Source organism: Salvelinus fontinalis, chromosome 26 (assembly GCF_029448725.1).
Source record: "Salvelinus fontinalis isolate EN_2023a chromosome 26, ASM2944872v1, whole genome shotgun sequence".
NCBI lineage: Eukaryota > Metazoa > Chordata > Actinopteri > Salmoniformes > Salmonidae > Salvelinus > Salvelinus fontinalis.
Window position 1 is genome coordinate 42,917,135 of NC_074690.1, and position 25,092 is coordinate 42,942,226.

At 42.9% G+C, this 25,092-nt stretch overlaps 1 protein-coding gene across 2 annotated transcripts in view; it reads right to left on the reverse strand.

Moving 5' to 3' along the window:
- Window positions 1–8,491: 8,491 nt before the first annotated feature.
- Window positions 8,492–25,092, reverse strand: part of LOC129824391 (uncharacterized) — an 84,074-nt gene continuing 67,473 nt past the window's right edge. For both annotated transcript variants that reach the window (XM_055883986.1, XM_055883985.1), the window contains exons 8-9: window positions 21,379–21,510; window positions 8,492–13,881 (exon numbers count right to left, since the gene is read on the reverse strand). In XM_055883986.1, the coding sequence (XP_055739961.1) occupies window positions 13,294–13,881; window positions 21,379–21,510 (720 nt within the window). In that variant the 3' untranslated portion in view covers window positions 8,492–13,293. The remainder of the gene's footprint in view (window positions 13,882–21,378; window positions 21,511–25,092) is intronic.

Consider the following 25,092-nt stretch of genomic DNA (forward strand, 5'->3'; position numbering starts at 1 on the left):
TCTTTGTAGATTCAGTCTGTGCTAAACGGGTTGAATGAAAGGCCAGTGAATTTCCTCAGGCGACTAGCAGTGGCAGTGCTAGATGATGCTAGATCTGTGCCCAAAAGCTGCTTAAATCATCTCAGCTGTTAGTCATTGGTCATATCACACGTATGTTTCACTATTGATGTTGAAAGCATGCAGGGTCGGCATGACCCCCAGCCCCTGTTCTGCTCCAACCCCGTAGCTCTCCACGGGTCCCTCAGAAGAAGCAACATCGAAGGTTCTATATCCTCAGCACAGAGAGAGGAGAGTAGAGAAGGAAAAGAGACGGGAGAGGAGGCATAGAGAGGCCTGTGCTTCCTCCCTCCTACAGGCAACCTCCCGGCAGCTCTAGAGCCATTTTTATTATTTGGTGTATGGAGAGAGAAGGGTGTGTGTATCTGTGTATCTGTGTATCTGTGTATCTCTCTCTCTCTCTCTCTCTCTCTCTCTCTCTCTCTCTCTCTCTCTCTCTCTCTCTCTCTCTCTCTCTCTCTCTCTCTCTCTCTCTCTCTCTCTCTCTCTCTCTCTCTCTCTCTCTCTCTCTCTCTCTCTCTCTCTCTCTCTCTCTCTCTCTCTCTCTCTCTCTCTCTCTCTCTCTCTCTCTCTCTCTCTCTCTCTCTGTGTGTTAACCATAGCTTATCCATTTTTTCTCCCATTACAAAACAGGAAAACATAAAACCAACATCAGGAAATAAATTAGGTAGCACAATATTATGTTAATTTTCTCATTTTCATCTGGTCAAAAACATGCATTTTGTTTCAAGCAGGAAAAGAAATGCACCAACAGCATTAAAGAAACAAACTGCCGTCTTCATGGCGGTGGCATACGCTATTTAAACACGTATCATGGTCAATAGGTAAAAACAGAACATAAACAATGCATTAAGGAAATACAGAGCGCATTTCATAAGATGTATTTTATAGTAAACCTATGCACGTTAACCTAACGTTTTCCCATTGTAGAACTCCATTTTCCACACACTCTCCTAACTTTCAAGGGCTTGTTATAACACATAGTTATTATTCATCCCTCATATATCTACGTCTCTCGGTCCCTGAGCGGTTTGTGTCCCTCTTTACCTCTTGACTTGATTACACCCCCCCTATTAAACCCCTGGTGTCACAGTTTTTCTTTCTAAGTTCCAACGTCACATTTCCCAAAGAGCTACATGGGAAAGAGATGGTTTACTATCGAACACAACTTTCAGCACAGGCTAGAGAGGGGGGCTTTCCAAAAGACATTCACTGGTCATTTTATGCTGTTCCAACTGACAGAACGCAGCTCAGAAAGCAGCAGTAGAGTCCTGGCATTGACTACCGCCTGGGGAGCGAATCACAAACGCCCTTCACTACACTTACTGCACAATACAGCCAATAGCCCTGCAGCCCTCCAATCCTCCATTATCCTGGCCATGAAATGGCATGTTAACAACGGCCAATAGAAATGGCACATTAACTGCCAATGCTGATGCATCTCATACCTTTCTTTCGTTCTATCTCTCAGGGATAAGCTAACTAAAGGTCCAGTGTAGAGATTGTGACATCTGTTGCCCTTCTTGTTCTGGGAAAAATCTACCCGGCCCACGCCGTTTCCCCGACCTGATGGCTTTGCCTAGAGAGTGTGTGTATTTTGCCATGCAAAGAAAATTGTGTCTAGCTCCAGGAGTTTTGCAAACAAAGAACTTGAATAAAAATCTACAATAAATAAAACCTGTCTAACGTATAGCCAAAACGGCACTCTTTGGGACAGTTTACCCCAAAATATACTTAGACGGTGCCAAATCATGCCCATTAATTTGAGACTAAAGGGTCAGAAACACAGAGAAATCTGACTGCTGATAGGTACTTAGCAGAGTGTCTGCAGTTAACTTTTTGCTTTTCCCATAGAACAGTTTCATCTTTGATTTGCTCCGTTTAAATTCTACAGGCCACAAGGTGCAGTAGCTTGTTTGGCTTGTGCATGCTGTAGTGTAGCTAATGTAAGCTAACTAGCAAGCTGTGCTAATGTTGTTGCTAGCTTGTTAGAATTTGTAGTAAGCCCTTGTTGATACTAACCAGATGGCCACAACTAGGTAACTAGCATAGCTAGCAATATTATATTCAAATGTGTTCTTTTTTGAATGAAGCAGCTACATGTTAGTTGTCTAGAAGTAGCTAGCTAGTTATGTTGTGCTAAATGGCGATGCTAACTGTTTAGCTAACGTTAGCAAGAAAGCGAACTGGCACTGGCAGTATTGGATAATGAGGTGCTGGGTTACCACATCTCCCGGATTGTGTGGGACAGTCCCGCATTTTTGCCCTTTGGCTTTGTTCCGCATGCCGCAACCAGACAATCATGTCCCGCAATTGTTCAAACACCCCTAATTTAGAAAAACAAGTTGATATCTTCCGTATTTAAATCAGACATTCCAACCTGTCTCTTGCAGTCACATTGCGTTTATTCAAATATATACAGTATCATAAGGGTGTGGTGACCAAGATAAAGCAAAGCAGTGCGACAAAAACAACAACACATGGTTACACATAAACAAACGTACAGTCAACAACACAAAAGAAAAGAAAAATAGAAAAATCGATGTACAGTGTGTGCAAATGTAGAAGAGTAGGGAGGTAGGCAATAAATAGGCCCTAGAGGTGAAAATTATTACAATTTAGCATTAATACTGGAGTGATAGATGTGCAGATGATGAATGTGCAAGTAGAGATACTGGGGTGAAAAAGAGCAAGAGGGTAAGTTGTCACAATGGCGTGTATAAGTGGCAGAGGAAGTCAGGCGCAGGAGAGTCAAATAGAGTGTAGAATGGAGTACTTTAATTAAAGTCCTAGTAATCTGCTCCATAACACTCACGGAAAAAATATAAAAAACAAATCTGGGTACGAAGACCCGTCGCACACCTATACACAATTAACACAACACATGACAACGAACAATCTCTGACAAACACATGAAGGGAAACAGAGGGTTAAATACACAACAGGTAATGAATGGGATTGACAACAGGTGTGTGGGAAGACAAGACAAAACCAATGGAAAATGAAAAATGGATCGATGATGGCTAGAAGACCGGTGAAGTCGACCGCCGAACACCGCCCGGACAAGGAGAGGCAACGACTTCGGCAGAAGTCGTGACATAAGTAATAATATGGGGATGATGTAGTCGGGTGTGCTATTTACAGATTGGCTGTGTACAGGTACGGTGATCGATAAGCTGCTCAGACAGCTGATGCTTAAAGTTAAGGAGGGATATATAAGACTCCAGCTTCAGAGAATTTTGCAATTCGTTCCAGTCATTGGCAGCAGAGAACTGGAAGGAAAGGCGGCCAAAGTAAGTCTTGGCTTTGGGGGTGACCAGTGCAATATACCTGCTGGAGCGTATGCTACGGGTGGGTGTTGCTATGGTGACCAGTGAGCTGAGATAAGGCGGAGCTTTACCTAGCCTGTTAAGGCTAGGGGGTGCTGTTGTCACTATTTATGGAAATCGTGTAATTTTTGAAACGGCTTCCTACAAAATTCTTGATCGTACAATATGCATATTATTATTATTATTGGATAGAAAACAGTCTATAGTTTCTATAGCCGTTGAAATTTTGTCTCTAAGTGGAACAGAACTCATTCTACAGCAATTTCCCTGACATGGAGTCAGATTTCACACATTTTGGCCCCTGTTCTGGAGTCAGTTTTAAGGCCACTGTTATTCCTATGAGTATACGGACACTGCTTACGTCTTCCCCTGGATGCCTTTACGTGATGACGCTTTGAATGGTATCGATTGCCCAATCACAGCCACTATAAATGAAAAAATCCTGTAGGTAGGAACTCTTTTCTAGGTGCGTCAGGCGCGCGGAGGACACCGACCTACTGTTTTTCCAAGCATTAGTGTAGCCAGTTATATTTCTCCGGTCTCTCCGGTTTTTACTCGTTATAGGAGTTAAAAACATCATAAGGTAGTTAATTTAAAGCGTTTTATAGCAATTTATATCCGTTTAGTGCGATTTTGGGACATTTATTTCTGAGCCACTGTGAATCTCTGGGCACCGTTCCAGTTCATGCCGAACGCAATGTGCATTTCTGCATGGCAAGAGGACAGCTTTCGACCAAAAGACGATTAGACCCAAGAAAGGATTCTTTGACCAAGATTCTGATGGAAGAACAGCTCAAAGTAGGAACAATTTATTATGATAAATTGTGTTTCTGTCGAAAAATGTTAGTGGCTTAGGACGCCATCTTTTTTGACGTAGCTTCGCTTGGCGCAAACTGTATTGAAAAGTAAGGATAATTTAAAAAATGTAATTCCGCGATTGTATTAAGAATTAAATTGTCTATCAATCGCTGTCCACCCTATATTTTTTAGTCATGTTTATGAGTATTTATGTATACGACTAGATCACTGTCTAATATGGCGCACGACATTTTCTGACCAGCTGGGCTACTTTTCTCATTGTCTAACCATGATTTTGGTGGCTAAATATGCACATTTTCGAACAAACTGTATATGTATGTTGTAATGTGATGTTACAGGAGTGTCATCTGAAGAATTCTGAGAAGGTTAGTGAAAAAATTAATATATTTTGGCGATGTTTACGTTATCGCTCTCTTTGGCTAGAATCAATGCTGGGGTAATGTTTGCACATGTGCTATGCTAATATAACGATTTATTGTGTTTTCGCTGTAAGACACTTAGAAAATCTGGAACATTGTCTGTATTCACAGGATCTGTGTCTTTCGATTAGTGTATGCTGTGTATTTTTACGAAATGTTTGATGATTAGTAGTTAGGTAAACACGTTGCTCATTGTAATTATTCTAGTCCATTTGTGACGGTGGGTGCAATTGTAAACTATGACATCTACCTGAAATATGCACATTTTTCTAACAAAACCTATCCTATACCATAAATATGTTATCAGACTGTCATCTGAGGAGGTTTTTTCTTGGTTAGTGGCTATCAATTTCTTAGTTTAGCCGAATTGGTGATAGCTACTGGTGTTGGTGGACAAAGAAAAGATGGTGGATTATGCTAATGTGTTTAGCTAATAGATTTACATCTTTACATATTGTGTCTTCCCTGTAAAACATTTTAAAAATCGGACATGTTGGCTGGATTCACAAGATCTGTGTCTTTCATTAGCTGTATTGGACTTTAATGTGTGAAAGTTAAATATTTAAAAAAAATATTTTTTTTGAATTTCGCGGCTCTGCCTTTTCAGTGGGGGTGGGGGGGGGGGGGGGGCACCCCAGTCCTAGACAGGCTAGCAAAGACTTATAGATGACCTGGAGCCAGTGGGTTTGGCGACGGATATGTAGTGAGGACCATCCAACGAGAACATACAGGTCGCAGTGGTGGGTAGTATATGGGGCTTTGGTGATAAAATGGATGGCACTGGGATAGACTACATCCAGTTTTCTGAGTAGAGTGTTGGGGGCTATTTTGTAAATGACATCGTCGAAGTCAAGGATTGGTAGGATAGTCAGTTTTACGAGGGTATGTTTGACAGCATGAGTGAAGAAGGCTTTGTTGCAAAATAGGAAGCCGAGTCTAGATTTAATTTTGGACTGGAGATGCTTAATGTGAGTCTGGTAGGAGAGTTTACAGTCTAACCAGATACCTAGGTTTTGTAGTTGTCCACATATTCTAGGTCAGAACCTTCCAGAGTAGTGATGGTAGTCGGGCGGGAGGTTGCGGCCAGGCGGCCAGACAGGCATTAGAGAAGCCAAGGCTAATGAGTCTGCCGATAAAAATGCGGTGATTGACAGTGGTGTAAAGCCTTGGCCAGGTCGATGAAGACGGCTGCACAGTACAGTCTTTTATCGATGGCGGTTATGATATCGTTTAGGACCTTGAACGTGGCTGAGGTGCACCAATGACCAGCTCAGAAGCCAGATTGCATAGTGGAGAAGGTACGGTGGTATTCGAAATGGTCAGTGATCTGTTTATTAAAACTTCTTGAGAATACAGGGGGTGCTGTTTCGCATTAGCATAATTGCCTCTACAGATTAAACTGCCTCTTATTCAATTATTGCTGTTACTATATGCATATAACCATATACCATTGGATAGAAAACAAGCTATGGTTTCTAAAACCGTTCCAATTTTGTCTCTGAGTGAAACACAGGTCATTTCACAGCACTTTCCCTGAGCCAGAAGAAGATTGCAAGATGTGTATGCTCGCTTCAACGCTCTGCCTATATATGGTCATGCCACCTATGACCCGAAACACACTTCATTCGTCTTCCTCTGGGTGTCAGGAAGTTGTCAGAGGAGAAATTTTTTGTTTATCTTGTACTGACGTGAAATAAGACCTATTTCTTTAGCGTGACCGACAACTTCCGGTTTTCTGAAACGCGCGTTTTAGAGGTGCAATTGTCTTTTGTTATGCTGACGTTACGGATGAAAACTATCTCCGTCTAGAAGTTTGTTTGATACATGTGACCATATCATCTTAATGTATGTTTTTTCAATATAGTTTAATCAGATTATTAGAATTTTTTCGGGAGTTTTGCCGTGTTCCGTTCTTTGAGTTTTTTTACTTTGGACAGGGACCGTGCCAGTCGACCAGTACCCAGGCTAAATGAAGAGGGGAAGTTGCCATTGTGAATGGATTGAACGACTCATCAGGACTAAGGACACCTTGATCAACATTCTGATGAAAGATCAGCAATAGTAAGACCCAATTTACGATGTTATTTCATATATCTGTCGTGCATGTGAACTGGTCGGGCGCGCCCAGCTGGTTCTGGCTGGCCTGGTTATGCTAATTTAGCGCTACATTTTGTTTTCGCTATAAAACATTTAATAAATCTGAAATATTGTTTGGATTCACCAGATGTTGGGCTTTCAATGTCTGTACGCTGTGTATTTTTTCTGAAATGTTTTAAGACAAGTAATTAGTTATATAACGTTGGTCTCTGTAATTGTGCTAGCTGCATCAGCACTATATCAGATTGCAGCTGCAATGTAGAACTGTGATTTATACCTGAAAAATGCACATAAAAAAAAAAAAAAACTATGCTATACCATAAATATGTTATCAGACTGTCATCTTATGAATTTGTTTGTTGGTTAGTGGCTATCAATATCTTAGTTTAGCCGAATTGGTGATAGCACCTGATGGAGTAAGAAACTGTTGGAGTAAGAAAATGGTGTCTTTTGCTAACGTGTTTAGCTAATAGATTTACATATTGTGTCTTCCCTGTAAAACATTTAAAAAATCTGAAATGGTGGTTTTATTCACAAGATCGGTGTCTTTCATTGGGTGTCTTGGACTTGTGATTTAATGATATTTAGATGCTACTATTTAATTGTGACGCTATGCTAGCGATGCTAATCAGTGTGGGGGGGGGGGTGGGGGGTGCTCCCGGATCCGGGTTAGGTACTCTGTAGAGGTTTTAACTTGGCTTTCGAAGATTTTAGAAAGGCAGGGCAGGGTGGATATAGGTCTATAACAGTTTGGGTCTAGAGTGTCTCCCCCTTTGAAGAGGGGGATGACCACGGCAGCTTTCCAATCTTTGGGGATCTCACGATAGAAAAGAGGTTGAATAGGCTAGTAATATAGTTTGCAACAGTTTCAACTAATAATTTTGGAAAGAGAGGGTCCAGATTGTCTGTGGTGACAGTGTTTCCTATCCTCAGTGCAGTGGGTAGCTGGGAGGAGTCGCTCTTATTCTCCATGGACTTTACAGTGTCCCAAAACGTTTTGGAAGTAGTGCTACAGGAAGCAAATGTCTTTTTTAAAAAGCTAGCCTTAGGACTAACTACTTACAACAAATGTGCTGATGAGGTGCTACAAAAGTAGCGTAAGTCAATGAAACAGTAGGCAAAACAGTAGGCTAGGTGCGTTGCAATTAGCTTGTTCTCTGCAGGGGTGTAGTCCTCACGATGGTGCTCGCTTAGTAAAGCAGGGGGCCTGGCCCGCCCCACCTTACCTCCTTGCCCTCCCAAATAAAATATTTAAATATTGATAATTTATTTGACCGAGACCCGTCAGAAAGACGCATCAATCTCAGATAAAGCATCCGATTGAGTGAAACAGTTCCCTACTGTCTTAGTATATACAGTATATAGTCCATGTATCTGATACCATCTGGCCAGAAACAGCATGTCATAATCTTTTCATCCAGACAGATCAGATACATGGGCTACACATAGCAAGGCAGAGGGGTGCTGTTTCGCTGGCTCGGATGATTTCTCCGGTGATATCGTTTCAGCCACTGCTCAGAAGCTGGAATTATTTTGGACAGTGGTGGAAAAAGTACCCAACTTTCATACTTGAGTAAAAGTAAAGATACCTTCATAGAAAATGACTCAAGTAAAAGTGAAAGTCACCCAGAAAAATACTATTTGAGTAAAAGTCTAAAAGTATTTGGTTTTAAATATACTTAAATATCAAAAGAAAATCGAATTGCAAAATATACTTTAGTATCAAAAGTTAAATAATTTAAAATAGCTTATAATAAGAAAATCAGATGGCACATTTGTATTGCTTAATTTTATTTACGGATAGCTAGGGGCACACTATAACATGCAGACATAATTTACAAACAAAGTATTTGTGTTTAGTGAGTCCTCCAGATCAGAGGCAGTAGGGATGACCAGGGATGTTCTCTTGATAAGTGAGTGAATTGGACCACTTTCGTATCCTGCTAAGCATTGAAAATGTAACGAGTACTTTTGGGTGTCAAGGAAAATGTATGGAGTAAAACGTACATTATTTTCTTTAGGAATGTAGTGAAGTGAAAGTAAAAGTATGCAAACGTATAAATAGTAAAACAAAGAACAGATCACAAAAAAAATAACTTAAGTAGTACTTTAAAGTATTTTTACTTTACACCACTGATTTTGGACGAACGTGTGAAGGTAACCTACTTTTTGAAGTGATTTGTTTGACAATCAGATGAAGACAAGTTGTGTTCATGCCACATTAAATGGTTAAATTACATGTCTTTACTATAAAACCCGTTTAAAAAATCACATAGTTGCTGTGAAAAAACATGCCCCCCCCTATGGAAATCAAATGCCCGTCCAACTGATTCGTTCTGGCGCCGGCTCTGTAGTAAAGTTAGATCAAAGCTCAATCAATGTCTTGGAAGATCACATAATGATCATTTGTGTTCTACATAACAGACCCAAATATAATATCATAAAGTTATTGTTACACCAAAAACACCATCTCATTTCTTATGCGATTTTAGGATGGTCAGCTGAATAGTATGTGTCTAAAAGTCAAAATACAGGAAGGCTATATAGTTTGTTAACACCATCAGCTCTAATTTAGTCACGAAACAGTAATTCAAGATCTTAAAATGCATATTCCCATGAAACTGATTGAGATGAAATTATTGGCATACAGATGCAGTTTGGACATTTCACTGGTAAACCGTGAAGATTTATCATTCACGATTGACAGTGATGGTCTATTTTTCAATATGGTATGCCTAACTTGGTGTTTGAGGGTATTTTTGGGGGGTGGGTTTTGTGCTGCCCTGCCCAAAAAAGTTCCATGTAAGCTATACACTGTCCCGCAAATGTTCTCCAAAAATTATCCTGTTGTCCCTCATTTGGGTATATTAAATGTTGTCACCATATGTACTTACCAACCCCATTCGTTTCAAATTAAGTGTGTGTGAGTGCCTGGCTCAGTTAGCAAGCTAATGTTAGCTAGCTAGCTAACTATTGAGCAGGTGCACATTATCAAACTGAACCTAACAAAAAATCATTCTTCAAGCCACAACTACTTAGCTAGCTAGCTAACTATTGAGTAGATGCACATTATCAAACTGAACCTAACAAAAAATCCTTCTTCAAGCCACAACTACTTAGCTAGCTAGCTAACTATTGAGCAGGTCACATTATCAAACTGAACCTAACAAAAATTCCTTCTTCAAGCACGAAACTCCTAATGTTAGCTAGGCAGCTAACTATTGAGCAGGTGCACATTATCAAACTGAACCTAACTAAAACTCCTAGACATAAAAGATGTCAAGACTTGCTCAAGAAAAAAATATGCATTTTGCAGCTTTATTCTTTTAGTTAGGACAATTCTGATGAAAAGGTGGAGGATTACACCGGGAAATGTCCCTATTCTTTCCCGATTTCTTGTCACTTTTGTCGGCTCCCCCATGTGGACGTTTGTGCTCTCTGATTGGGTCAAAGTTAAGTTCAAGGCCACTGACGAGCATTGAGATTCTACAACTAGAAACCGCAAGTTTGTCGGCACCAGGTCGGCACACAGCAGGGACATCTTTTGTTCTAGAAAGAGAAGGAATGGCCTCCTAGTGGCGTGTCCAGGGGATGGCCCAGAGAGGCGCTGTTTCCCTCGCTCCGGTCAACTAGATTCAGCCTCTTGAGAATTGAAGGAAAATTATTAAACACGAATAGACTAATGAGAAATCATTGTATTCATTTTTATATTCCAGAGGGAAGCCTGGCTTCTCTTGGCATCCATGAATACACACCACTTGTAGGCCGAATGTCATTACACTTATGGTGTTTGTAAATGTCCCTTTCCATTCAAATGACGGGTGCACAGTGTCTTTACTATGAAGCCCATCAAAAATGTTTGAGCACGAGCAAGCACATCGATTAAGGTTGTAAATGGTATGCCCTTGCCGCCTTCTACTGTGCTAAGTACCTATCGGCAGTCCGATTTCTCTGTCTGTCTGTACCATAAGTCCTGCGAATTTCTCTTGAAGGCTCTACACCACAGACCTTGTGGTATATGAATTCAACTCAACATTAGACCACTTTTGAGATGTGAAAGGGGAAGATTTGGGTGTGGGGTTGAACTATCCCTATAAGTTTGTCAGCTGTTGCTCTGTGGTCAGTCACTGTGGTCAAAGCTCAGTAGTTCTGGATGGAATGAACAGCGTGAGGCAACTTGAGGTGGACCACTGCTTTGCTTGAACTCTGTCACCACTGACAACAAGAACAACGGTGGCCATTTTACCCTGACCTATCAACCCGGATGAGCTCAATACAACTCCACAAGACTAATATCTACAAGATGAAAATAAAGTTGCTCAAAATCCCTGCATGTAAGTCTGATAGATGTGTTTCAGATCTATAGTGAATGCTCTATGTAGACCTATACAGTATACTCCCTTACTACCATAACGTTTTCATCCAAAGCCACTTACAGTTACAAGACATCTTCAGTGTACTGTATGTATGGGCTGTAGATCTGCGGCTCGGGGCAATTTCTACCTTGAACCCCAAAAAGTAAAGGTTGTACAGGAGAGTGTTGGGTTCGAGATAAGAGCGCCTCCTCCAGGTTAGAGCATTTTACCGTCAGGGGTTGGAACCGATTCGGAGAACAGAACAGAAAACCTGTGAAATAACAAAACATTTAGAGGAACAGAATCAGAACCACAAATGAAAGTAATATATACTATTCCGGAACAGAACTGTTATTTTAAAAGCATGGGAACCGGTTAATAATGTTATCTTACGTTCCGGGCATTTTTCCCCAGTCCCACAAAAAAACGCAACAAAGCACCTACGCAAAGCCCTCATTATGTCACTCAGAAACGTATTCCTGCCAGCTGAAAATATTTGTCAGTGAGTGTGCATGTGTAGGCAAACTGTCCTTCCCCCTCCGAAGTATAGTCTAGTAGTCTAGTACTGATGTTACAAGTGTGATTCAGAAATTAGAGAGAGATGTTTTTATTAGAGAAGAATAGATTAACCTTTTCAATGACATTTAAGGATACTATAATTATCACTTTTCACATTTATTAACGACAAAAAGGTCAGACATGTTTTTCTTTTCATTCTGGTGCCACTCTGCACACAGAAGCGTGTTAGCTAGCTAGCTAGCTAGTTCTGGTCCAATGTTAAGCCAACTCTCTGAAGTTCAAAAACATTCTAAGTTCCTTCATAGAAGCCACTCCTCCGTAGGTCAAATTCTGTGGCCCTAATTCCGATAATGCATATCATAACAACAAGATGCCCAGCGCATCAAGCCAATCCTTCTCCACCCTCTCTCGCTTCACTCCCCACCGGCCAAATTTCAGTCGCATATTGTGCACTACACTCGTCTGTCCAATGCATGTAAATAGCTTGCCCGCTCCATAGCAATCTGCTCGATCCGCACTGATTGGCGAAGTCATTTAATGTTGAGCTAAATGTTAAAAAATATATATATATTTCAGAGGTTTAAAAAGGAACAGAAAGGAACGGTATAAACATAGCCGAGGGAAGTAGGGGTGCTACCTGATCAATCGAAATGTATTTAATAATAATTATTAACGGATGTCATAAGGTGAATGCACCAATTTGTAAGTCGCTCTGGATAAGAGCGTCTGCTAAATGACTTAAATGTAAATGTAAATTAACAAAAAAAGATTTAAAAAATGTGTGAACTAGGCCTGTATTACCACTGTATTGCCGTAGAAAAATACTCCTAATGTAGTTAGTCAGTAGTCTTTTGAGTGACGCCACCAGTGAGACCACCGATAGTGTCACCAGGGGGTTGGGACTTCTAAGTGAAGCCACGCTGGTGTCTCCACACTTCTTTCCTCTGTCCTCTTTGTGAGAATGTGTGTTTTCATGCCACAACAATGTTTGCGCTACAGTATGTGTGTGTGTGTGTGTTTGCACGTGTATCTGTGATTGTGTGTTATCATGTCGTGTGTTCTGTACAGGGCATGCTTTATTAAGGGTACCATCTTTATACAAAAATAAATATATATGTAAAATGTCACACAAATGGGTGTGTAAGGTAAGGTAAAGTGAATAGTGACACTGTTTTCCAGTGCAAAACGTGATGCTCAGTCTGGTCTCGTTGGACATGTTGTTGGGAGTCTGGCTCGAATGATTCAGGCTCGGGTTAGCCAGACTGGCTCTGTGATACATCTCAAAGACGTACAGTAGTTCTGGTTCTGTTGGTCCAGTGGTGTAAATGAGGGGGAACCCCTGGAACTGGGTTCCTTTCAAAGCTACGACTGGCACTGGAACCCCTATCTGGAATCCCCCAGTCAGTGAATCAAAAAAGTCCATTTCCACCACTGGTTGGGTCTGGTGTCAGAGACCTTGTCTAAACCTGGTGAATGCCTCCAAACATTGTCTTCTTATTTTGTCACTGGATGTGGCCATAATCCTATCACTGGAGACATTGTATTACGAAAGTGACTTCCGATGCTTGGTTTCACCAGTGGGTCTCATTGCTATATACATTGTTACCAGTCCCTTTCATAGCTCATACCAGGTGTAGACAGGGTCAGAAGAACCCAAACAGGTCTGAACCACACAGTGTGTGAGCCAGTGTCTCTCAGCTACAGACCAGTGACGTACATCTCCATCCCGTCGTTGAAGGTGAAGATGGTGGTGGTGCTGGCGGTGTTAGCACCCTTTTTCACATCACTGATGCTCTCATAGAAGTTCTCCCCCCCAGGCAGGGCCTTGGTTAGAGGGGCCGGGGGACCTGCTGGAGGTCCCTGGGGGCCCGGGGCCCCGGGAGACGGTGCTTCCTGCTGAGGAGGCTTCTTCTTGGGCTTCAGTGTGGCGTTTGACCCCAGTACACCGATATTGGTACCTGCCTGCGCACGTTTCCGGTGGGAGTCTATAGTGGCGTACGCCGGGTCAGACTTGGCTACCACACAGGCGGGCCAGGACCTGTCGCCAACTGGCGCGTAGCAGGGCTCCTCGTGGGATCGGGCCTGACCACCCTGGACCCCCCGGCCACGACCCCTCACCCCTCCCCCGGGACCGACCCACGTCCCATTCCCTCCTGCTCCTCCTCCCCCACCTCCTCCATTCTCCTCCACAGAGCACTGGTTGTGGGGGAGGGTCTTGGCTCCGTTGTTGTCCGGGGGAGGTTTCTTCTTCTGGCTTTTACACACAGTGGAGTAGGTGTCAGAAATCTGAAGTCAAGACAGAGACAGAGAGAAGGAGAAGACACACTGAAACACTGTGCTTTCAGAACCACATACAGTATAACTGTGGTTACACACATCTTATACATGCAGTCTTTTGTTCAATGGCGAGAAAGATATAACACATGAGAATATCACTTACTGTACATGGAAATAGAGGATTACAAGATATTACAATATTTGACCACAATGATTTTGGTCTACTAAAAATGTATTGTACTAAATTGTATTTTTATTATACACAATGCTCAATTCAACACCTGTATTTTACAGTGTACACTGTCACGGAAAACTGTAAATTATACGATAATTCCTTGTTTAATCAACAGTAAAATACTTGGAAACCTTTTACTGCAGCATACTGTACATTAAGGTCTGGCATTGTGGGATATTGTTATGGGCGGGGAAAGAATTGCTGCATTTCGAATGGTACTGTTATTCCACCCCACAGTATACAGTACAGTACCATATCACAAGGTACGTACAGAGAGCTGACCCCACGGTGGCACTCGCACTAAACACACCTACCAACTCTTTGTGAGTGCTCCGTGGCAAGGAGGGTCTGGGCCGGGTTTTCTCCCTCTCACGTCCAGCCTCCAGTGTCCAACCTTGCTGCCGCATCACTCCTCCTCCAACACCAGCCCAGGCCGATGGACATCAACCTTCACCACACCTAACCCCTGCACCCTTTCCCCCTTCCTCCCTCTATACTTATCCCTCTCACAGAACCAGACCAGAAACAGGAAACATCCATCAACACACCAGCAGAGGCGCGAGGAAGGACCAAGGCCTAGACCTATGCCCGGAGCGAGCAGGCCACAAGGGAGTAACATCCCTGACCTCCGGATCTTGTGCTCCCAGGTGTGTCTGCTTGCTCCTCAGGTTGTCCTTCTTCCCCTCTGCAGATCCAGCACCAGACGCAGTACCAGACCCAGTCACAGCACCAGAACACCAGAAGAGGGGTGGAGGAGGGACCAAACACCAAAACTTCACCTGGTGCGAGTGGACCACATGGAAGTACCACCATTGACCTCTGGTCTAGGGCTCCCAGTGTGTCTGCTCGTCAGGTTGTCCTTCCTCTCCGCTACAGACCCAGATCCCGACAGGGCACCTGCAGCAACCCCAGCTCCTGGTTCCTGTTTTTTTCCCAGTCTCCAGCACCAACCCTTGGCCTTCAGTCCCGGTCCAAGCATGACATCCAGTATAAACCAAGGCTTTCCCAGTCCAAGCCACAACACCAGCACTAACCCTGGATACAGCACCGACCAACCCCAACTGCCAATTCCCTTCAGCAACTGCCAACCCAGACCCCACCCTTCCCCTCCCCCAACACAAAGACACAGACACATTGTGGACAGATTGAATGACTAAATGGACTGACAGATTATTGATTGATTGATTGATTGATTGTTTTATTTTTGTTTTTTGGATGACCATTTGTTTTGCCAAATTTGAATTGTTTATTATTTTGAATTTTAAATTAATGATGGACTGAATTTGAACTTATGGAACATTTTAAACTGTAATGAATTTTGGTGAAACCAAATAGATTGACCTTAAACCTTAAATTGTATCATCTGCTTCCAGCTCACACTCTCATACACGTAGATCCCCTGAATGCAGCTCACTGTCCAACTCACACTCTCAAACACATAGATCCCCTGAACGCAGCTCACTCTCCAGATCTGAATCACCCGAATTCTGATCACCTGATCACACACCTGTATGTCATTATCACACATTATTTAGTCCAGTTCTTTGCACCCCATCATTGTGAGGTATTGTTTGTTTTTGACACACTTCTATGCAGAGCTCTGTTTTTCCTGTAATGTACTCCTCCTGTGTATGATAGTTTTTGCCTACCTCACTAACGACACCTTTTGCCTATTCCCTGTCTGTACCTTAACCTATCGGATTTCCTGTTATTAACCTATTGCCTGATCTCCTGGATGACATTACTAGCTTTATCCCTGCCTGTACTCTTGCCTTTTTCGACCCCCTGTGTATGACCTGCCCCTGTACCCAGCTACCTGCCTCCTCCTGTGGTCTTTTACATTAAATACCTGCTGTGCCTTGCGCTTCAAACCAGCTCTCTGTCTCCCTCGTGTTCATTACATAAATGTCTGAGTATTTTGGCATATCCTTATGGTATGTTTTGCCGTTGAGTCGCTGCCAGTTTCGAAGCCTTTGCTGCCAGTTTTCGAAGCCTCTAGAAGTGAAAGTTATACACTACATGACCAAAAGGATGTGGACACCTGAAAGTCGAACATCTCATTCCAAAATCGTGGGCATTAATATGGAGTTGGTCTCCCCTTTGCTGCTATAACAGCCTCCACTCTTCTGGGAAGACTTTCCACTAGATGTTGGAACTTTGCTGTGTGGACTTGCTTCCATTCAGCAACAAGAGTTTTAGGGAGGTCAGGCACTGATGTTGGGCGATTAGGCCTGGCTCGCAGTCGCAGTTCAAATTCATCACAAAGGTGTTTGATTGGGTTGTGGTCAGCAGTTTGTGCAGGCCAGTCAGGTTCTTCCACACCGATCCTGACAAACCATTTCTGTATGGACCTCGCTTTGTGCACAGGGGCATTGTCATGCTGAAACAGGAAAAGGCCTTCGCCAAACTGTTGCCACGAATTTGGAAGCACAGAATCGTCTGGAATGTCATTGTATGCGTTAAGATTTCCGTTCACTGGAATTAAGGGGCCTGGAACAATGAAAAACAGCCCAAGACCATTATTCCTCCACCAAACTTTACAGTTGGCACTATGCAATTGGGCAGATAGCGTTCTCCTGGCATCTGTCAAACCCAGATTTGTCTTTCGGACTACCAGATGGTGAAGCGTGATTCAACACTCCAGAGAACGCAATTCCACTGCTCCAGAGTCCAATGGCAGCGAGCTTTACACCACTCCAGCTGGCGCTTGGCATTGCGCATGGTGATCTTAGGCTTGTGTGCGGCTGCTCGGCCATGGAAACCCACAGTTATTGCGCTAATGTTTTTTCCAGAGCCAGTTTGGAACTTGGTGTTGCAACCGAGGACAGACCATTTTTTGCGCTTCAGCACTTGGTGGTCCCATTCTGTAAGCTTTTGTGACCTACCACTTCGTGGCTGAGCCGTTGTTGCTCCTAGACATTTCCACTTCACAATAACAGCACTTACAGTTGACCGGGGCAGCTCTAACAGTTGACTGGGGCAGCTCTAACAGTTGACCGGGGCAGCTCTAACAGTTGACCGGGGCAGCTCTAACAGTTGACCGGGGCAGCTCTAACAGTTGACCGGGGCAGCTCTAACAGCTGACCGGGGCAGCTCTAACAGTTGACCGGGGCAGCTGACCGGGGCAGCTCTAACAGTTGACCGGGGCAGCTCTAACAGTTGACTGGGGCAGCTCTAACAGTTGACCGGGGCAGCTCTAACAGCTGACCGGGGCAGCTCTAACAGCTGACCGGGGCAGCTCTAACAGTTGACCGGGGAAGCTCTAAAAGTTGACCGGGGCAGCTCTAAAAGTTGACCGGGGCAGCTCTAGCAGTGCAGAAATTTGACGAACTGACTTGTTGGAAAGGTGGCATTCTATGACGGTTCACGTTAAGTCACTGAGCTCTTCAGTAAGGCCATTCTACTGCCAATGTTTGTCTGTGGACATTACATTGCTGTGTGCTCTATTGTATACACTTGTCAGCAACGGGTGTGGCTGAAATAGCCGAATCCACTAATTTGAAGGGGTGTCAAAGATACTTTTGTGTATATATAGTGTATAAAACACTAAATATTCATTAATATGCTGTAAAGTTTGTAAACACTTTACATAGCAGGCAATCCCTTGTAATTGAAGTAGAAATACTTTGAAAACAAATTTTATGCATTCATTCATCCATTCATTTATAAATTAATTCTGTTTACAGTAGCATTTACTTTTTTACAGTATAAGTCAATGATATGGTATTGTTTACTTTATTTATATTTATATTACTGTATGTGTACTGTAATATGAAATACAGAATTATACTTGCCATAAGCTGCCTTTCAAAATCTCGCTAACCTCTTTACAGTGTATCATATGTCATGTACAGTAGACCTGTGAGGCCTTTGATGATATAGTGCGTGGTTTTTATTGCCCTCGTGACTGTATAATTGTGTACAGACTGTCTCTGTGTCAGCCTGCACATACAGTAGGCAAAGACTGCATGTATGCAAGAGTATGCGTATGTATGAGCAAACATGAATCTCTGTGTGTGTGTGTGTGTGTGTGTGTGTGTGTGTGTGTGTGTGTGTGTGTGTGTGTGTGTGTGTGTGTGTGTGTGTGTGTGTGTGTGTGTGTGTGTGTGTGTGTGTGTGTGTGTGTGTGTGTGTGTGTGTGTGTTGAAACAGTGCAGTAACCTGACCCTTTATGCTCAGGCAGAGTAAACTGTGTTATCAGTCTGCTGTGTTGCAGAGTAACCTAACCACTGGATAAACCAGTTACATTTCACCACAGTCAGCCCAAACAAGTAGTGGAGAAAATAGAATGGTCTGTGTCAGGGACTTGGATAACAGCCAACCCACTAAGGAATGTTTTTAGATGCATTTATGACACATCCGCTATTCAAGAAGGAACATGTGTGTAAATAATGCTTTCACATGGCAAGTATTAATGAACCATATCAAGTTCCATGTTTTACTACAGGATACACATGGCAAGTATTAATGAACCATATCAAGTTCCATGTTTTACTACAGGATACACATGACAAGTATTAATGGACCATACCAAGTTCCATGTTTTACTACAGGATACACATGGCAAGTATTAATGAACCATATCAAGTTCCATGTTTTACTACAGGATACACATGACAAGTATTAATGGACCATACCAAGTTCCATGTTTTACTACAGGATACACATGGCAAGTATTAATGGACCATATCAAGTTCCATGTTTTACTACAGGATACACATGGCAAGTATTAATGGACCATACCAAGTTCCATGTTTTACTACAGGATACACATGGCAAGTATTAATGGACCATACCAAGTTCCATGTTTTACTACAGGATACACATGGCAAGTATTAATGGACCATACCAAGTTCCATGTTTTATTAGTACTACAGGATACACATGGTATACACGTCCAACCAAATACTTACTGACAGGGTCCTTCTGGACAATGCAACAACAATAAGAAATAATAACGTGCGTGTGAACACTCGCTCCTGTCAAGTCTTTGACATTTACTACTTGCAACCAAATGGCATGTGTAAAATCTTGCAGAGGCATTCCATCGAAGCGACATTGTGACCTCTATGGCATTTATGTTTCACAGTTCATAGAGAGGTGCGACCAAAGGATTGTGGGATACGGTCATGTTTGTCTTCCGCGTTCACACCCCCGGACTGCACCTCTGATCTACTGCTCCTGAGAAACGCTTCATGAGCAAATAGCTCTCTTTATCTATCATTCTCCACGCCGCTCTCTGTCACTATCTCTGTCAGACCCCAAGGGATTTTCATAGTTTCAAAAAAAATGCACAACGGTCTGTAAGGGGGTAACTGATGGGGTTGGACCTGACACTGAGTATCTATCTACAAAGTGTATGTTTTCTACTCTGCAGATACTAACACATACTCATACAGGAGAACATAAGCAATACGTGTTCCTCTTTTCATTAGATTCAGCAATCTCCCTCCCCCCTCCTCTCTCTGTGTCTCTCTCTTCCGAACAGATCTCTAGCAACGCTTAAACCCCCACAAATCTGTGATGGTCTTTTTTGATAAACAAAGACCGTGCCCTGCGCTGTGTGTGTGATCTGTGCAGCCATTATGTGTGTGTGTGTGTGTGTGTGTGTGTGTATTTGTGTGTGTGTGTGTATTTGTGTGTGTGTGTATTTGTGTGTGTGTGTGTGTATTTGTGTGTGTGTGTATTTGTGCGTGAGCGTGTGTGTGTATTTGTGTGTGTGTGTATTTGTGCGTGTGTGTGTGTGTATTTGTGTGTGTGTGTATTTGTGCGTGAGCGTGTTTGCAGCAGAGGAAGGAAGTCACAAGACGATGGGGGTTTCAAAACTGCAGCTGTTGAAGAAGCATAAGAAGCCTGTACTGTATCTTTAATTTTTTTCATTCTCCCCTTCTCCTTCTCGTCTACTCTAAGATACAGTAACCGTTCGTATTTCTGCTCTCTGTGTGCGACGGGATTATAAACCTGGCAACAAAATCTTATTTTCTGTTATTTTGTAGATGTCAGAAAATAAGTCGTGAATTTAGAATGGCTTGTGTGCATTATGCACGTTAGTGGGTAAGACCCGGTTTGGGAGATCTGATTGGTTGAGAGCAGGCCAGCGCCTACAAAAGGCAAGTAAGGAGTGGACGAGAAGAGAGGGGCGGAGGAGGAGAGGAGTGGAACACCTTTTGACGGGTGCAACTGACACACTCCAGAGTACACTAGGAGCTCAGAAAGAGAGAAAGATAAAATCCTAAAGAGAGAGAGGGAATAAGGGGGGGGGGAGAGAAGAGAAAGAGGAGATTGTTTTTGCCATCTCTGAGACAAAGAGTAAGACAAAGAGAGTGAAAGAATTAGCGGTTGAGAGAGCGGGAGAGGAAGACAGAGAAAGAGATAGAGGGAGGGAGAGACATCTGTGTAGTAGTCTGATCTCTCTGCATTCTAAATGAGGAGCCAAACAGCAGGGACTTAACCCCTTAAGCTCTCCTCACAGCCACACAGCCAAAGGAGCCAAGGGCTCAAACCTGTTTTATACCCAGAGACTGAGCTGCATCTTGCTGAGTCGGGAGCTAAACGACAGCTTGTTCATACTTATATGGTTTCCTCATGAGGAAAGTGCAGCAGGAGAAAGCTGCTTTTCCCTCATCAGAAAACTATAGAAGTATAAACTATTTCATCGCAACATCATATACTGTATGTATGTACAGAGGATGCATCAGTGTCTTAGTGTTACATTCAGTGTAACGGAGGCAAGGTGATGTGCCATGTCAATAAGGTCTATATAAATACTGTATGTGGAAACTTTAAAAAAGGAAACAGAAATGATCTGGAAATAACGAGAAAAACGCCCGATACAGAGTCCCCTGGTGGTCTGCAACTGAGCCAACAGTGAAACTGTCCAGAAGTAGTGCACTACGTGAGAAATGGGATGTCACTTTGTCCCGTAGTGTGACTGACGTGTCAGAGTTAAGTGTTAGGGTCCACCCACATGTTGCGCTTCCACATGGCTGTAATCCCACCCTGCAGTGTAACCAGATACCAGGCCCCGGACCAAGTTTGACTCAGGAAGGCATGGAGGTCTGTGTTACGGTGGCAGAGCCAATCAAAGAGGAGCTCTCTAGGTAAACAGGACCTCTCTTTCACAATTTGACCATTGAGTTAACACAAATGGACTGTACATACAAACCATATGTTACATAAGCAATACACGAATGTCCCCATGACACACTTACCTCATCCCGCCCACTCCACTCCACCACCCACATACATACACACGCAGACATATCCCTCACCTCCATGGCTGTGGGTGTGTGTCCCTGTCCGTTCTCCCCCGGGGGTATAGGCGCTGGGTGCAAGGTGATGATGTCATTGTCCTCTGGGGGCTTCCAGATGTACTGCTCCCCGTTTCCCATGAACACTGCCTCCTGGTGGACACACAGAGAACAGAGGTGTGGGCTCTGCTGTCAGCCTGGTAGCCAGGGCCCATAATCCCTACTCGAAGCACCGCCGCAACACGTCATATATTAAGGCGAACACTGCAGCAGAAGCAAACTCCTTCCTCTGCTACTCTTTCATCCACGTGAGGCTACAATACGTTGAGTTTCCCGGGGAAGCTGTGAAGTACCGGGGAAGCTGTGAAGTACCGGGGAAGCTGTGAAGTACCGGGGAAGCTGTGAAGTACCGGGGAAGCTGTGAAGCGAGCTGTAGCCTATTGATTTCACAATTATTTTCAGTCTTTTTCCGTTGGTAGGCCTACCAATGTGTCTCTCCTCATTCAGAAAGCTCATTGATGTCAATATCAAAGCTGATAATTGTGACTTGATTGAATGTGAATGATGTGAATAATAATAACATTGTTATTTTTACTTTGTGTCTCTAAAATAGCAATGTTTCCAGAGTATTTTTTAATTGAAATGTCCGAATGTCAGTCTTTTACCAGAAAAATATTTTTGGGCCTACAGATAATATTCTGCCCATATGAACACATGTATTTTAGGCCCCAAAAATAACAGCTCTGCATGATTGAAGGAAAATCTGCAAAAAAGACAACATCGTTGCACATTCTTTAAATAAAAGACATGCAATAGTCTGTACAGCTGGCTCCACAGTTTCCCCGCCGAATAGGCCTACAAGGAAACTCGACTTATCTCAGGGACATTGACTGCGCAAAGGGCAGTAGTACCTTCCACAAAAAGTTTTGCTCGACAAAAAACCCCACATAAGCCTCAATAACAAAGCCTCAAAAATACTGTACATACAAACCATATGTTATGTAAGCAATACACAAATCTGACCAATATACTGTATAAATCCCAGCAAAACAACTCAATGAGACAGCCATTCTGCATGCTCACACACAGACACAGACACAGTAGATCATCTCTGGTAGGTCACCTCGGCGTCATGTCAGGCCTGCATGTACAGGACATGGACATACGAGACAGGACACCTGTATGTTTGTGTGTGTGTGAGTTCTGTAGCAAATGTTTATCCAGGGAAATTGATGTAAACACAGTCCACACTGAACAGCAAGTGTGTGTGTGTGTGTGTGTGTGTGTGTGTGTGTGTGTGTGTGTGTGTGTGTGTGTGTGTAGGTGTAGGTGTAGGTGTAGGTGTAGGTGTAGGTGTAGGTGTAGGTGTGTGTGTGTGTGTGTGTAGGTGTAGGTGTAGGTGTAGGTGTAGGTGTAGGTGTAGGTGTGTGTGTGTGTGTGTGTGTGTGTGTGTGTGTGTGTGTGTGTGTGTGTGTGTGTGTGTGTGTGTGTGTGTGTGTGTGTGTGTGTGTGTGTGTGTGTGTGTGTAGGTGTGTGTGTGTGTGTGTGTGTGTGTGTGTGTGTGTGTGTGTGTGTGTGTGTAGGTGTGTGTGTGTGTGTGTGTGTGTGTGTGTGTGTGTGTGTGTGTGTGTGTGTGTGTGTGTGTGTGTGTGTGTGTGTGTAGGTGTGTGTGTGTAGGTGTGTGTGGGTGTGAGTGGATCTCATGTGACTGTCTACCCAACCATCCTACCACTAGTCTAGTAAGAGAACAGTGAGGCACTGTGTTTGCTTGAGGAATGACATGCTTGTTGAAATGGTTGTGCATATGGAATAAATTATCTTCTGGAATCAGATCATCTCTGTTCACCCATTTGTAAGTGTACATTTTGTAATGCTATTAAAAACTTCTTAGGGCTGGGATCAATACGGGATCAATATGACAACAGCCAGTGAAAGTGCAGGGCGCCAAACTCAAAACAACAGAAATCTCATAATTAAAATTCCTCAAACATACAAGTATTTCACACCATTTTAAAGATAGACTTCTTGTTATCCCACCACAGTGTCCGATTTCAAATAGGCCTTCGGCGAAAGCACCACAAACGATAATGTTAGGTCAGAGCCAAGTCACAGAAAAACACAGGCATTGTTCCAGCCAAAGAGAGGAGTCACAAAAATCAGAAATAGAGAATTAATCACTAACCTTTGATGATCTTCATGAGATGACACTCATAGGACATCATGTTACACAATACATGTATGTTTTGTTCGATAAAGTTCATATTTATATCAAAAAATCTCAGTATATATTGGCGCGTTATGTTCAGTAGTTCCAAAAACATCCGGTGATTTTGTGTTATACACATATAGTGTTATACATGGTACTTTAGATACACTTCTCCTTAATGCGACCGCTGTGTCAGATTTTTTTTAAACTACGGAAAAAGCAAACCATGCAATAATCTGAGTACGGCGCTCAGGGCCCAAAACAACCATAAAGATATCCGCCATGTTGGATTCAACAGAAGTCAGAAATAACATTATAAATATTCACTTACCTTTGACGATCTTCATCAGAATGCACTCCCAGGAATTCCAGTTCCACAATAAATGTTCGTTTTGTTCCATAAAGTTCATCATTTATGTCCAAAAAGCTCCTTTTGTTAGCGCGTTCAGTTCACAAATCAAAATTCATGACGCGCATACACTAGGAGCAGACAAAAAGTCAAAAAGTTCTGTTACAGTCCGTAGAAACATGTCAAACGAAGTATAGAATCAATCTATAGAATGTTTTTAACATAAATCTTCAATAATGTTCCAACCGGAGAATTCATTTGTCTGTAGAATTGCAATGGAACAGAGCTCACTCTCACGTGAACGAGCATCACGAGCTCATGGCACTCTGCCAGACACCTGGCTCAAACAGCCCTTATGAGCCCCCAAATCACAGTAGAAGCATCACACAAGGTTCTAAAGACTGTTGACATCTAGTGGAAGCCGTAGGAAGTGCAACATGACCAATATCCCACTGTATCTTCAATAGGGAATGAGTTGAAAAACGACCAACCTCAGATTTCCCACTTCCTGGTTGGATTTCTTCTCAGGTTTTTGCCTGCCATATTAGTTCTGTTATACTCACAGACATCATTCAAAGAGTTTTAGAAACTTCAGAGTGTTTTCTATCAAAATATACTAATAATATGCATATCTTAGCTTCTGGAACTGAGTAGCAGGCAGTTTACTCTGGGCACCTTATTCATCCAAGCTACTCAATACTGCCCCCAGCCATAAGGAGTCAAATATCTCCCCATTTACAGCAAATCATCTGTATGCAGCTTCACTATGCTGACAGGTTCAATGAACGTCTCCCCTCCATCGTCTCTTGTCCTTTTGTTTTTTTCTTCATATAACTGAACAAAACAGTACTGTCAGATAGAGGGTCAAATGTTTTTGAGTAAATTTCAATGGTTAAAGAATCACGTGTGTTGCGTTGCATATACACGGCCCCCAGATCAAAGATGCTCCCCACGTGTGTGTGTGTGTGTGTGTGTGTGTGTGTGTGTGTGTGTGTGTGTGTGTGTGTGTGTGTGTGTGTGTGTGTGTGTGTGTGTGTGTGTGTGTGTGTGTGTGTGTGTGTGTGTGTGTGTGTGTCAAAAGACAGCCCACTCAGTGCACAGCTGCCCAGAAATCAGACGGCAAATCATAAACAGAATCAGATGGTGCCGTCAAATGAGCTGCTCTTCTTCGGTCGGTGGA